General features: G+C 38.4%; 1 protein-coding gene across 1 annotated transcript in view; it reads left to right on the top strand.

Moving 5' to 3' along the window:
* Positions 1-15,710, top strand: part of TNNI3K (TNNI3 interacting kinase) — a 587,433-nt gene that overhangs the window by 148,619 nt on the left and 423,104 nt on the right. Inside the window, exon 11 of the mRNA XM_053693350.1 lies at positions 11,041-11,190. Coding sequence (XP_053549325.1) covers positions 11,041-11,190 — 150 coding nt within the window. The remainder of the gene's footprint in view (positions 1-11,040; positions 11,191-15,710) is intronic.

The following is a 15,710-nucleotide window of genomic DNA, read 5'->3' as shown; positions in this document are numbered from 1 at the left end:
AATAGTTACATTGTAGCTATTTTAGGATTTATATGTATTTTACAGGCAACTTTGTATTTATTTTAACTAGGTACAATAGTTATTAAATAGTTAATAACTATTTAATAACTACCTAGCTAAAATAAATACAAATTTACCTGTAAAATAAATCATAACCTAAGTTACAATTACACCTAACACTACACTATCATTAAATTAACTAAATAAATGAATCCTATATAAAACTAAAGACTTACCTGTAAAATAAACCCTAATATAGCTGCAATATAACTAATAGTTACATTGTAGCTATTTTAGCATTTATATTTATTGTACAGGCAACTTTGTATTCATTTTAACTAGGTTCAATAGCTATTAAATAGATACTGACTATTTAATAGCTACCTAGTTAAAATAATTACAAAATTACCTGTAAAATAAATCCTAACCTAAGTTACAATTAAACCTAACACTACACTATCATTAAATAAATTAACTACAAGTACCTACAATTAAATACAATTAAAAAAACTAAACTAAAGTACAAACCCCCGCCCACTAAATTACAAAAAATAAAAAAAATATTACAAGAATTTTAAACTAATTACACCTAATCTAAGCCCCCTAATAAAATAACAAAGCCCCCCAAAATAAAAAAAAATGCCCTAACCTATACTAAATTACAAAAGTTAACAGCTCTATTACCTTACCAGCCCTGAACAGGGCCCTTTGCGGGGCATGCCCCAAAGAAAACAGCTCTTTTGCCTGTAAAAAAAAAACACAATCCCCCCCCCACATTACAACCCACCACCCACATACCCCTACTCTAACCCAAACCCCCCTTAAATAAACCTAACACTACCCCCCTGAAGATCTCCCTACCTTGAGTCGTGTTCACCCAGCCGGGCCGAAGTCTTCATCCGATGGGGCAGAAGAGGACATCCAGACCGGCAGAAGTCTTCATCCAAGCGGGGCAAGAAGAGGTCTTCCATCCATCAGAAAAGTACAAAAAAACAAACAAACACTAAATTAGCAAAAATAATAAAATATTACAATAATTTTAAACTAATTACACCTAATCTAAGCCCCCTACTAGCTATTAATATAGCTACAATATAACTAATAGTTACATTGTAGCTATTTTAGGATTTATATTTATTTTACAGGCAACTTTGTATTTATTTTAACTAGGTACAATAGCTATTAAATAGTTAATAACTACCTAGCTAAAATAAATACAAATTTACCTGTAAAATAAACCCTAACCTAAGTTACAATTACACCTAACACTACACTGTCATTAAATTAACTAAATAAATTAATCCTATATAAAACTAAATACTTACCTGTAAAATAAACCCTAATATAGCTACAATATAACTAATAGTTACATTGTAGCTATTTTAGCATTTATATTTATTTTACAGGCAACTTTGTATTTATTTTAACTAGGTACAATAGCTATTACATAGTTATTGACTAATTAATAGCTACCTAGTTAAAATAATTACAAAATTACCTGTAAAATAAATCCTAACCTAAGTTACTATTAAACCTAACACTACACTATCATTAAATAAATTAACTACAAGTACCTACAATTAAATACAATGAAATAAACTAAACTAAAGTACAAAAAAAACAAACACTAAATTACAAAAAATAAAAAAAATTACAAGAATTTTAAACTAATTACACCTAATCTAAGCCCCCTAATAAAATAACAAAGCCCCCCAAAATAAAAAAATGCCCTACCCTATACTAAATTACAAAAGTAATCAGCTCTATTACCTTACCAGCCCTGAACAGGGCCCTTTGCGGGGCATGCCCCAAAGAAAACAGCTCTTTTGCCTGTAAAAAAAAACACAATACCCCCCCCCCACATTATAACCCACCACCCACATACCCCTACTCTAACCCAAACCCCCCTTAAATAAACCTAACACTACCCCCCTGAAGATCTCTCTACCGTGTCTTCACCCAGCGGGCCGAAGTCTTCATCCAATCGGGCAGAAGAGGACATCCAGACCGGCAGAAGTCTTCATCCAAGCGGGGCAAGAAGAGGTCTTCCATCCATCAGAAGTCTTGATCCAGGCGGCATCTTCTCTGTTCATCCATCCGGAGCGGAGCGGCAGCATCCTGAAGACATCCCACGCAGAGCATCCTCTTCTTTCTTGATCCGACGACTAGGTGACTGTACCTTTAAGTGACGTCATCCAAGATGGCGTCCCTTGAATTCCGATTGGCTGATAGGATTCTATCAGCCAATCGGAATTAAGGTAGGAAAAATCTGATTGGCTGATTTAATCAGCCAATCAGATTCAAGTTCAATCCGATTGGCTGATGGAATCAGCCAATCAGATTGACCTCGCATTCTATTGGCTGTTCCGATCAGCCAATAGAATGCGAGCTCAATCTGATTGGCTGATTGGATCAGCCAATCGGATTGAACTTGAATCTGATTGGCTGATTGAATCAGCCAATCAGATTTTTCCTACCTTAATTCCGATTGGCTGATAGAATCCTATCAGCCAATCGGAATTCAAGGGACGCCATCTTGGATGACGTCACTTAAAGGTACAGTCACCTAGTCGTCGGATCAAGAAAGAAGAGGATGCGCTGCGTGGGATGTCTTCAGGATGCTGCCGCTCCGCTCCGGATGGATGAACAGAGAAGATGCCGCCTGGATCAAGACTTCTGATGGATGGAAGACCTCTTCTTGCCCCGCTTGGATGAAGACTTCTGCCGGTCTGGATGTCCTCTTCTGCCCGATCGGATGAAGACTTCGGCCCGCTGGGTGAAGACACGGTAGAGAGATCTTCAGGGGGGTAGTGTTAGGTTTATTTAAGGGGGGTTTGGGTTAGAGTAGGGGTATGTGGGTAGTGGGTTGTAATGTGGGGGGGGTATTGTGTTTTTTTTTACAGGCAAAAGAGCTGTTTTCTTTGGGGCATGCCCCCGCAAAAGGCCCTTTTAAGGGCTGGTAAGGTAATAGAGCTGATTACTTTTGTAATTTAGTATAGGGTAGGGCATTTTTTTATTTTGGGGGGCTTTGTTATTTTATTAGGGGGCTTAGATTAGGTGTAATTAGTTTAAAATTCTTGTAATTTTTTTTATTTTTTGTAATTTAGTGTTTGTTTTTTTTGTACTTTAGTTTAGTTTATTTCATTGTATTTAATTGTAGGTACTTGTAGTTAATTTATTTAATGATAGTGTAGTGTTAGGTTTAATAGTAACTTAGGTTAGGATTTATTTTACAGGTAATTTTGTAATTATTTTAAATAGGTAGCTATTAAACAGTAAATATCTATTTAATAGCTATTGTACCTAGTTAAAATAAATACAAAGTTGCCTGTAAAATAAATATAAATGCTAAAATAGCTACAATGTAACTATTAGTTATATTGTAGCTATTTTAGGGTTTATTTTACAGGTAAGTATTTAGTTTTATATAGGATTAATTTATTTAGTTAATTTAATGACAGTGTAGTGTTAGGTGTAATTGTAACTTAGGTTAGGGTTTATTTTACAGGTAAATTTGTATTTATTTTAGCTAGGTAGTTATTAACTATTTAATAGCTATTGTACCTAGTTAAAATAAATACAAAGTTGCCTGTAAAATAAATATAAATCCTAAAATAGCTACAATGTAACTATTAGTTATATTGTAGCTATATTAATAGCTAGTAGGGGGCTTAGATTAGGTGTAATTAGTTTAAAATTATTGTAATATTTTATTATTTTTGCTAATTTAGTGTTTGATTGTTTTTTTGTACTTTTCTGATGGATGGAAGACCTCTTCTTGCCCCGCTTGGATGAAGACTTCTGCCGGTCTGGATGTCCTCTTCTGCCCCATCGGATGAAGACTTCGGCCCGGCTGGGTGAACACGACTCAAGGTAGGGAGATCTTCAGGGGGGTAGTGTTAGGTTTATTTAAGGGGGGTTTGGGTTAGAGTAGGGGTATGTGGGTGGTGGGTTGTAATGTGGGGGGGGGGGGTATTGTGTTTTTTTTTACAGGCAAAAGAGCTGTTTTCTTTGGGGCATGCCCCGCAAAAGGCCCTGTTCAGGGCTGGTAAGGTAATAGAGCTGTTAACTTTTGTAATTTAGTATAGGGTAGAGCATTTTTTTTTATTTTGGGGGGCTTTGTTATTTTATTAGGGGGCTTAGATTAGGTGTAATTAGTTTAAAATTCTTGTAATATTTTTTTATTTTTTGTAATTTAGTGGGGGGGTTTTTGTACTTTAGTTTAGTTTTTTAATTGTATTTAATTGTAGGTACTTGTAGTTAATTTATTTAATGATAGTGTAGTGTTAGGTTTAATTGTAACTTAGGTTAGGATTTATTTTACAGGTAATTTTGTAATTATTTTAACTAGGTAGCTATTAAACAGTAAATATCTATTTAATAGCTATTGTACCTAGTTAAAATAAATACAAAGTTGCCTGTACAATAAATATATATGCTAAAATAGCTACAATGTAACTATTAGTTATATTGCAGCTATATTAGGGTTTATTTTACAGGTAAGTCTTTAGTTTTATATAGGATTCATTTATTTAGTAAATTTAATGATAGTGTAGTGTTAGGTGTAATTGTAACTTAGGTTATGATTTATTTTACAGGTAAATTTGTATTTATTATAGCTAGGTAGTTATTAAATAGTTATTAACTATTTAATAGCTATTGTACCTAGTTAAAATAAATACAAAGTTGCCTGTAAAATAAATATAAATCCTAAAATAGCTACAATGTAACTATTAGTTATATTGAAGCTATATTAATAGCTAGTAGGGGGCTTAGATTAGGTGTAATTAGTTTAAAATTATTGTAATATTTTATTATTTTTTTGTAATTTAGTGTTTGTTTGTATTTTGGTACTTGTATGATGGATGGAAGACCTCTTCTTGCCCCGCTTGGATGAAGACTTCTGCCGGTCTGGATGTCCTCTTCTGCCCCATCGGATGAAGACTTCGGCCCGGCTGGGTGAACACGACTCAAGGTAGGGAGATCTTCAGGGGGGTAGTGTTAGGTTTATTTAAGGGGGGTTTGGGTTAGAGTAGGGGTATGTGGGTGGTGGGTTGTAATGTGGGGGGGGGATTGTGTTTTTTTTTTACAGGCAAAAGAGCTGTTTTCTTTGGGGCATGCCCCGCAAAGGGCCCTGTTCAGGGCTGGTAAGGTAATAGAGCTGTTAACTTTTGTAATTTAGTATAGGGTAGGGCATTTTTTTTATTTTGGGGGGCTTTGTTATTTTATTAGGGGGCTTAGATTAGGTGTAATTAGTTTAAAATTCTTGTAATATTTTTTTATTTTTTGTAATTTAGTGTTTGTTTTTTTTTGTAATTTAGTGGGGGGGTTTTGTACTTTAGTTTATTTAATTGTAGATAATTGTAGGTACTTGTAGTTAATTTATTTAATGATAGTGTAGTGTTAGGTTTAATTGTAACTTAGGTTAGGATTTATTTTACAGGTAATTTTGTAATTATTTTAACTAGGTAGCTATTAAATAGTCAATATCTATTTAATAGCTATTGTACCTAGTTAAAATAAATACAAAGTTGCCTGTAAAATAAATATAAATGCTAAAATAGCTACAATGTAACTATTAGTTATATTGTAGCTATATTAGGGTTTATTTTACAGGTAAGTATTTAGTTTTATATAGGATTAATTTATTTAGTTAATTTAATGACAGTGTAGTGTTAGGTGTAATTGTAACTTAGGTTAGGGTTTATTTTACAGGTAAATTTGTATTTATTTTAGCTAGGTAGTTATTAACTATTTAATAGCTATTGTACCTAGTTAAAATAAATACAAAGTTGCCTGTAAAATAAAAATAAATGCTAAAATAGCTACAATGTAACTATTAGTTATATTGCAGCTATCTTAGGGTTTATTTTACAGGTAAGTCTTTAGTTTTAAATAGGATTCATTTATTTAACTATAGTAAACTTATTTCGTTTTATTTAAATTATATTTAAGTTAGGGGGTGTTAGTGTTAGGGTTAGATTTAGGTTTAGGGGTTAATAACCTTATTATAGTAGCGGCGACGATGGGGGCGGGAGATTAGGGGTTAATAATTGTAGGTAGGTGGCGGCGATGTTAGGGAGGGCAGATTAGGGGTTAATAAAATGTATTATAGTGTTTGCGAGGCGGGAGTGCGGCGGTTTAGTGGTTAATACATTTATTATAGTGGCGGCGATTTGCGGTCGGCAGATTAGGGGTTAATACTTGTAGTTAGATTGTGGCGGCGTTGGGGGGAGGCAGATTAGGGGTTAATAACTATAATATAGGGGTCGGCGGTGTTAGGGACAGCAGATTAGGGGTTAATAGTTATAATGTAGGCGGCGGCGATATCGGGTCGGCAGATTAGGGGTTAATACTTGTAGTTAGATTGCGGCGACGTTGGGGGAGGCAGATTAGGGGTTAATAACTATAATGTAGGGGTCGGCGGTGTTAGGGACAGCAGATTAGGGGTTAATAGCTATAATGTAGGCAGCGGCGATATCGGGTCGGCAGATTAGGGGTTAATACTTGTAGTTAGATTGCGGCGACGTTGGGGGAGGCAGATTAGGGGTTAATAACTATAATGTAGGGGTCGGCGGTGTTAGGGACAGCAGATTAGGGGTTAATAGCTATAATGTAGGCGGCGGCGATATCCGATCGGCAGATTAGGGGTTAAATAATGTTATTATAGGGTTTGCGATGTGGGGGGGCCTCGGTTTAGTGGTTCATAGGTAGTTTATGGGTGTTAGTGACTTAGTGTACTAAATGGGTATTAGTGTACTAAAAACATACCGAATTTCGGAACGGAATAGAACCGAATTCAGCCGAATCCGAATAAATCCGAAACGAATTTATTCGGATCCGAATAAATCCGAAACGAATTTATTCAAATTTTGCCGAATCAGATTCGATCCGAAACGAAATTCGAAAAGTCCGAATCGATCCGAACCGAAAACGAACCGAATTTTTTAGCGGTGCACATGTCTACCAAAAATCATATTTTATCAAAAACTTAAAATTTGAAAATTACACAGGAATAAATATAAAATATGCACAGCGAGTATTGTGCACTGGATGTGCAAAAAACACAAAAAAAATTGTAGTCATAACTACAAAATACAAAGCGTAATTGTGTTTTTTTTTTTGTAAAATGGACTGAACATGGGTATTCCATGGGTGTGTATAAAATTTTCTCTCAAATCCCAGCGTAATTCTATAAAAAATTTCTCACTACAGTTCCCACAGTTTTTTTGTTTTTTTTTTAAAGGTGGCGAGTTTTGACCAAAATACTCAAAACACTAATTACTCTGACTGGAAAACTAATACATACAAAAATTACAGTGTATTTAAGGTACAGTTTGCTGGAAACAGCATAAAAACACGCCAGTTTCTCCCTTTTTACCTTGCCCTCCATTGCAAACTTCTACCTAGCAGAGAGGTCTCATTATTTGTATAGAAGAAATCTCCCCACTCGTAGGGACAGTGCCTTTTTATAGAATTCCATGAGGGCTGAACCTGCAAACAGAAAACCACACATAGACAAGCAAATTTGATAGAATTAGTCTTACACACTTCCTCATGCATATATACATACACATGTACACAAACTTCAAAATTGTCAAGTCACATTGTCAGATAGCATAACACACCATTTGAGCCTTTCTTCTGAACCACAATTTGAGAAATCTTGCTCACATTAGACACTATTTTTTCTTCTTATGTGATAATCCAACCTCTAGGGGTCGATTTATCACGGCCGGAATGGGACCGTATACCCCTGTTTCGGCGCGAGCCTTCAGGCTTACGGAAACAGTAGTTAAATAGCAGCGGTCTTAAGACTTGCTCAGTGTGCTTAGAGGAAATTTGCTGCATCTCACTGAATTGGCTGCACCTCACTGACGAGGCTCAATGAAGGCTGAAACGATTGTGGGGCAGATTAGGAGTGGAGCGCAAAATTGTGCTTTCGCGAGCGCTCAACTCATAATACCAGCGCACGCAATTGTGTGCTGGTATTTTAAGTGACCCGCAATGCAATTCAGCCTCCTGTTCGCATTGCATGGAAGCTTTGTGCTCAATAGAGTGCGCTTCCATAGGCTCCAATGGGAGCCCCATTCGCATATATATATATATATATATAATACAATGGATACATTGGGGCATATTTATCAAGCTCCATATCGAACTTGATGCCCTGTGTTTCCGGTGAGCCTGAAGGCTCGCCAGAAACAGAAGTTATGAAGCAGCGGTCTAAATACCGCTTCTCCATGACTTGTCCGCCTGCTCTGAGGCGGTGGACAGAAATCAACACGATCGAATATGATCGGGTTGATTGACACCCACTGCTAGCGGCTGATTGGCCGCAAATCTGCAGGGGGCGGCATTGCAGGGGGCGGCATCGATAAATGCTGCCGGCATTTATCGATGTGCAGCGCACATGATCTGCAATATCGGATCATGTCCGCTCGCACCATATTAAATAGGCCCCATAATATTGTTTTATTTGTTCAGTTGTCATACAAGTCATTATTTTATACATTTAATAAGACTTTAAACTCTTTAACTTTTAAATGCTCATAAAAAAACGTAAGTATGAGTAGTTACAAAACCCCCCAAAAACTTTCAAACTTACTTTTTATTCTTACTGTGCCCTTTTTTCTCGTAGTTTAACTCTGAATTGTTTTGTCTTCCACACTGCTCCAGAGAGACTGTAGTGCAGGATCCCAAACATTTACAATACAGTGTCCTAGACACATGGATTGCTTGATCAACATAGGAGCTCAGTGTCCTAGACATGGATTGCTTGATCAGATTAGGAACTCAGTGTCCTAGACATGGATTGCTTGATCAGCATAGAAGCTCAATGTCCTAGACATGGATTGCTTGATCAGAACAGGAGCTCAGTGTCCTAGACATGGATTATTTGATCAGCATAGGAGCTCAGTGTCCTAGACATGGATTACTTGATCAGAATAGGAGCTCAATTTACTAGACATGGATTGCTTGATCAGAACAGGAGCTCAGTGTCCTAGACATGGATTATTTGATCAGCATAGGAGCTCAGTGTCCTAGACATGGATTACTTGATCAGAATAGGAGCTCAATGTCCTAGAAATGGATTGCTTGATCAGAACAGGAGCTCAGTGTCCTAGACATGGATTACTTGATCAGCATAGGAGCTCAGTAACCTAGATATGAATTGCTTGATCAGCATAGAAGCTCAGTGTCCTAGACATGGATTGCTTGATCAGAATGTGAGCTCAGTGTCCTAGACATGGATTGCTTGATCAGAATAGGAGCTCACTGTCCCAGACATGGATTGCTCGATCAGCATAGGAGCTCATGGTCCTAGACATGGATTACTTGATCAGAATAGGAGCTCAGTGACCTAGGCATGAATTGCTTGATCATCATAGGAGCTCAGTGTCCTAGACATGGATTGCTTGATTAGAATATGAGCTCAGTGTCCTAGACATGGATTGCTTGATCAGAATAGGAGCTCAGTGTTCTAGACATGGATTGCTTGATAAGCATAGAAGCTCGGTGTCCCAGACATGGATTGCTCGATCAGCATAGGAGCTCAGTGTCCTAGACATGGATTTCTTGATCAGAATAGAAGTTCAGTTTCCTAGACATGAAATGCTTGATCAGCATAGGAGTCCAGTGTCCTAGACATGGATTACTTGATCAGAATAGGAGCTCAATGTCCTAGACATGGATTGCTTGATCAGAACAGGAGCTCAGTGTCCTAGACATGGATTACTTGATCAGCATAGGAGCTCAGTAACCTAGATATAAATTGCTTGATCAGCATAGAAGCTCAGTGTCCTAGACATGGATTGCTTGATCAGAATGTGAGCTCAGTGTCCTAGACATGGATTGCTTGATCAGAATAGGAGCTCACTGTCCCAGACATGGATTGCTCGATCAGCATAGGAGCTCATGGTCCTAGACATGGATTACTTGATCAGAATAGGAGCTCAGTGACCTAGGCATGGATTGCTTGATCATCATAGGAGCTCAGTGTCCTAGACATGGATTGCTTGATTAGAATATGAGCTCAGTGTCCTAGACATGGATTGCTTGATCAGAATAGGAGCTCACTGTCCCAGACATGGATTGCTCGATCAGCATAGGAGCTCAGTGTCCTAGACATGGATTGCTTGATCAGAATAGAAGTTCAGTTTCCTAGACATGGAATGCTTGATCAGCATAGGAGTCCAGTGTCCTAGACATGGATTGCTTGATCAGTAGAGGAGCTCAGTGTTCTAAACATGGATTGCTTAATCAGAATAGGAGCTCAGTGTCCTAGACATGGATAGTGGCTAAATGGCCACAGCAAAAAAGATAAGCAAACTCAAAAGACAGTTTTAATCGGTGTATCTCTGGACTCCAAAACGACGCAAGTATTGCTAACAAAATGACAGCTATAAATGATTTTGCAAATTTTGCAGTGCAGCGCTTATTTGATGATATATATATGCATACAGAAAAAAAATGACCCTAATGTCCCTTAATTTTCCTTTAATTGTTTTAGCTTAGATCACTTTGGCTGCAAATTATTCCATGTTTCCAATGTCTGTAATAAATCAAATAAATTAGGTGCTTGTAAAGACCGGAAACACCTAACATACTACTTGACTTGCCTTTTTTTGTGATATAGCATTTTCTACGCATGTTTTTTGCCATGCAATGAACAGATGCCGAAAAAGATAAATAACTGCAAGCCCAGCAGTGACATCTCATGGAATAATTTAGTTGTCTTTGCTGTACTTTAGGAGCACACTTCAAACAATTGCAATCATCTTTTTCATGTCCTTATGTATTCATTTTGTTTTGAGGTTATCAGTCAAACTTATACTCTTCTTCTGGCAGAATAACTGCTGACATGTCATCTATTTTAAAATAAAATCACATTGTCCTTTCACTGAATTGTAATTTGTTGTATAATGTATTTCCCTAGGAAGAATATAAATTCTGACTTTATGATCATTATGTGTAAGTTTATTATACTCATGTAATATGAATCTTTCGCTTAGTGACTTTTTTCTGCAAATTCTTCAGGGCTGCACTGCGCCTGTTATCATGGGCATATACGGCTTGTTCAGTTTTTATTGGATAACGGAGCAGATATGAATCTGGTTGCAAGTGATCCCAGTAGATCAAGTGGAGAGAAAGATGAGCAAACTTGCTTGATGTGGGCTTATGAAAAAGGTTAGTGAGAGCAACGTTTTATCTAAGAATTAGCAAATGAACTATCGTGTGTGTGATATGTATTTTCAAAAGAACACTGCAAAAGTGTTTGATACATGGGGGCCGATTTATTATCCTGTGCACGGTCATGACGGACGGATGGACACAGTGGTTGATACATGGGGGCCGATTTATTATCCTGAGGACGGACACCGCACATCGATAAATGCCGACAGCATACGCTGTTGGCATTTATCATTGCACAAGCAGTTCTGGTGAACTGCTTTTGCAATGCCGCCCCTGCAGATTTGCGGCAGCTAGCAGGGGGTGTCAATCAATCCGATCGTATATTATCGGGCGGATTGCAGTCCGCCGCCTCATTGGTGGTGGACGAGTTAAGGAGCAGCGGTCTCAAGACCACTGCTTCTTAACTCCTGCTTCCGGCGAGCCTGAAGGCTCACACGGAAACAGATGCATAAAGATGCATTCGACCCTTAATAAATCGGACCCATGGAACAGACTTTTAATAGTGGTGGGGACAAGTACAGTAAAGAAATTCAAGAATGCCTTGGATATATATTAGGCTATCCTGAGAATGAAATAAAGGTACATGAATCCATTTATTAAATCATGGGCGGGCAAGGTTCTCAACTAGAAAACCTGTCTGACGTAATTGCCGCAAGAGTTGTACATCTGTTGCCTGCATTTAACATTGCACAAAGTGGAATTAAATGTCCCTTTATGCGCAAAGAAAAAAATGCTACTAGTGTGTGAGCGGAGTGCTGAAGAGGTGGAGAGTCACTTGTCAGATGGTTTGTAGAGCATGCAGGTAAGTTGGTCTTTATGCATGTGAATGAAGGTGGCAGTTCCTGGATCTGTGAGTTATAGAGATGCTGAAACACGGCAGTTGCAGGAGAGTGCCTGGACAGAAGGGAGCAGCTTTGGTCAACATAAGGGCAGGAGAGAGGATGGCAAGGCTTATATATGATTTGGATCATGTTGGGGGGCATTGGCATAGTAACTCCTGGTGATCTGGAGTGAGGGGTAGATCTGGTCAAGCATTTTGTTTTAGAAGTGACACACTAGCTATTGATTGGCAGCTATGGCTCCCGGGGACTGGAACGCAACATATTTTGAGGAATACTTAGGAACCCATTTAATCCCTTAAATCAGGTTTTATTTGCTTAGGGAAGGGTGGTTTTCGGTTTAGAAGGGTCACGTAGCCTAGCTTGGGGCTCGCGGTAGGTCAAAGAAGGTGGGGTGCTTCACTGCCTCAGAGGATACATAAAAGCCCAATTTTACAGCTTAGTTTTCATAGTGGAGAGCGACAATTTTGAGGGGTGCTTGGGATAGGGTACGGGAATTTTCAGTTGGATGTGGGCAGAGAGAGTTGACTATTGTCTAGGTATGGGTGAACAACCCTTGGGGGGAAGGTGGGAAAGTAAGGAAGGAAGTGAGAGTAGTAGGGGTTATGAAGGCTTAGAAGGCATAGGCAGGTTGAGGTAGTTTGGCAGAGGTTCTCGCAATTTTTGTTAATGGATGGGCTGGGAGTGGGACAGTGGGCCCTTGAATCAGGCTTGGTTAGAATAGGGAGGGGGGTTTGGGTTTAGAAGGACAGGTAGCTTAGGTTGGGGGCAGGAGGTGGGTCAACACAGGTGGGGGGCTTAATGACATCACAGTTACAGGTGGACGAGATCAGGACCGATACTGGGCCCTGAAGAGGCACAAAGCAGCAGTGCGGGAGCGACATGGCAACTACATGGTTCATTGTTACTACTGTTATGTTGGATGAATAATCAGTCATGTAGTTGTGGTACCTAGGATAGCTCAGGACAGCATTGAGGTGTAGGTTCACCACTTTATGGTGGGGAACCACGGAAGATAGGGAGACTGAATGTCACAGTTGATGGGTTACGCAGATCTGCTTTCAGAGTTTAAGGTCATTGGAGTTGTATGCTGTTGGAATGACACCTTGGGTGTTTACATGCTGTTAAGATTGAAACTAGGGGTGCTTACTATTAAGGTGATGAGTATGAATTGTGTAGGGGCTTGGGGTGTTAATCTTCAAATTAATGCTAGGAATGGTCCTTCATTGTTACTTTGTGCAATAATCATGAGAGAATTTAAATATTAGCTGATTCAAGAGTCTGTAGGAGCTATTTTTGTTTAATCTGTGGCTGAGTAGTTTTTATACAGTATATACTGGGAGAATATTGAGTTACTAACTGTGGACTTTTTTGGGTTTGGTGTATTTCTCATGTTTTAGTGTAATTTTGCAATTTCTAGTTAATGGTTTTCAATATATTTTCAATACAAAAAAATCAGTATTAAAGTAGCTGAGGTTCATTTTCTTTTTGGGATAGTGGTGGGAGGCATTTTGAGCAAGGTGCAAAAGGCTGTCTTTTGGCGGGATGGCTAGGTTTTCTGGTATTTGATGGAGGACAGTGTGAGGTGGTATCAAGGTCGGTTGTTGGATCCTGACTCCACAAACTAAAAGCATTTTGGGTGGGATGTATTGTACCGCAGGCGAGCCTTTTAGTCACTGGGTTACAGGGCCTTTCAAAAGAGGATAGTGTTTCCTGATTTATAGGGCCATTGTGAAAGTTTCATGATTCTATCCTGATTAAACAGTACATTGAAGAACTTTCCAATATACCTCCATTATTACAGTGTGTTTATTCTTTTCTATGCACACATTCTGGCTTCAGCTTCTTCTGAGAATGTGCCAGAGTGCTCAGTATATATGTTTTGTATTGGCTGATGGATGGCTTGTGTTATAGGGGGAGTAATCATTGGTTTGGCTTGGAAATTTGTCATTAAATATCCTCCTCCTCATTTCAATTTTAAGTAGTGGTATTGCATTGTCTTTCTATTGTGTATCTGTCTATTATCCTGTATTTAGTGGTCCCTTAATCTAAAATATTCAGATTTAAGGACCTTTTCCCTGCCCAAATCATTTTTGTGAGGTGAGGGCTCAGAGTTCTGAGGATCAGTTTAATTGTTCATGAATGCTTGTTCTGGTGGATAGAATTATTGGCTCATTTGGATGGGGGTATTAATTAGGAGTTGTATTTGTTGTAATGTGGTTTAAGCATGTTTCCCCTTTTCTGGGAACACATATGAGCATGTATGTGTATCTATATCTATCTGGCTATTGGACTTTTCAAGGATTTTGCATGAGCTAGTGTCTGTGTCCTATAGGGAGTGAGGGCATTTGTCTCCACGTGGGCTGATTGTTTATGGTTAATTTTCTGAGCTTCAGTTGGCTGTGTAATGCTTCATTTTCAGCCTTTGTTCCCATATATCTGTATGGATAAGTGGTGGTTGTTAGCAGATGCGTCTGCAGTAACACTTGCTTTCTTATCTTCTTGGCTGTTTATGTAGTTGAAATATGGTAGATAGGGTGTGGGGTGTTTCTATTCTACAGTCTGGATCTATAAGTTTTGGTTCTGCAGTTTATTTGGGGTTCATCAGACTCTTACTGGAGTGCATTGTCTTGGTCAGAGAAGTGTGTGCTGAGGGGTCATTTAAGAACATTCTATGGCAGTGACGTTAGCCCGGAGTGGGTAATCTTTGGAGGTAATATTTGGTCTGGGTTCTGTCTGGAGCCCTTGAAAGTTTTAGTTGTTGGATGGTTTGTGTGATTTTCTTTTTTTTGTTCAAACGTTTTGTGAGATGGTTGGAGATAACATTTTACTTGTTTATGTGCAGTTTTGGGGACCTTTGAAGTAAATAATGGGCATCAGATTGGCCAATCATTGGTTGTGGGCTGTTTTTTTTGTCTTTTTATAGAAGAGCCTCCTCTAGCAAAAGTTTTTTTTGGCAATGGCTCTGTTGGTTTGTCTCTGGTGGTTGCTTTCTTTTCTGACCTTGGCTTGTTCCACCTCCTGTACTTTTTTCTGTCAGGCTGTCTGGCTGATGTCTGTTAAATTTTGTAATGTGTGTTTGTTGGGGTTTGTCTTTTTGCTCTTGCTCATTGGATTGGAGAGCCCTGGTTGCTCTTCATATTTTGAGTAGTGGTTGATTTTATTTTCTTCTGTTTTAGTCTGTTTTCTTGTCTTGGTGTTGGGGTGTTTATCTAATGTAATTTGGCGGCTCTTTGGGGGACACTAAAGTCAAAATAGTCTTTCATGTTTAGGAAAGAGAATTCAGTTTTATGACACTTTCAAATTTTCTTCCATTTCAAACTTTCTGTTACAACAGGTACTTCTGAATATGTCCACATTATCAGTGTATTTGTAAACTAGTTGGTGATTGGCTGATGTCTGTCTCATGATTCTGGTGGTCTTAAAGTGGAAGTAAAAAATGAATTTGCAAAAAAAAAAAAAATGAAAAAATGTACTGCATTATTGCATTGTCTTTATTATGCTCTTGTTTATATTTCCTTTGTTAATTCTGTTGATTTTTGTCTTGTTTCCTGCCGCTTGATTGTTATGATCTTACAGTGGGCTAGGATTGTTTATTTCGAGTTCTGAGGGTGTTTGGGGTCTGGCGGTGTTGCGGGGTGACTATATATCCCTGAATGATGGGCCTGTGTGTGT

Source organism: Bombina bombina, chromosome 10 (genome assembly GCF_027579735.1).
Source record: "Bombina bombina isolate aBomBom1 chromosome 10, aBomBom1.pri, whole genome shotgun sequence".
NCBI classification, from domain to species: Eukaryota; Metazoa; Chordata; class Amphibia; order Anura; family Bombinatoridae; genus Bombina; species Bombina bombina.
Note: the sequence above shows the minus strand (reverse complement) of the source record. Positions and strands in the feature narration are given on the sequence as shown.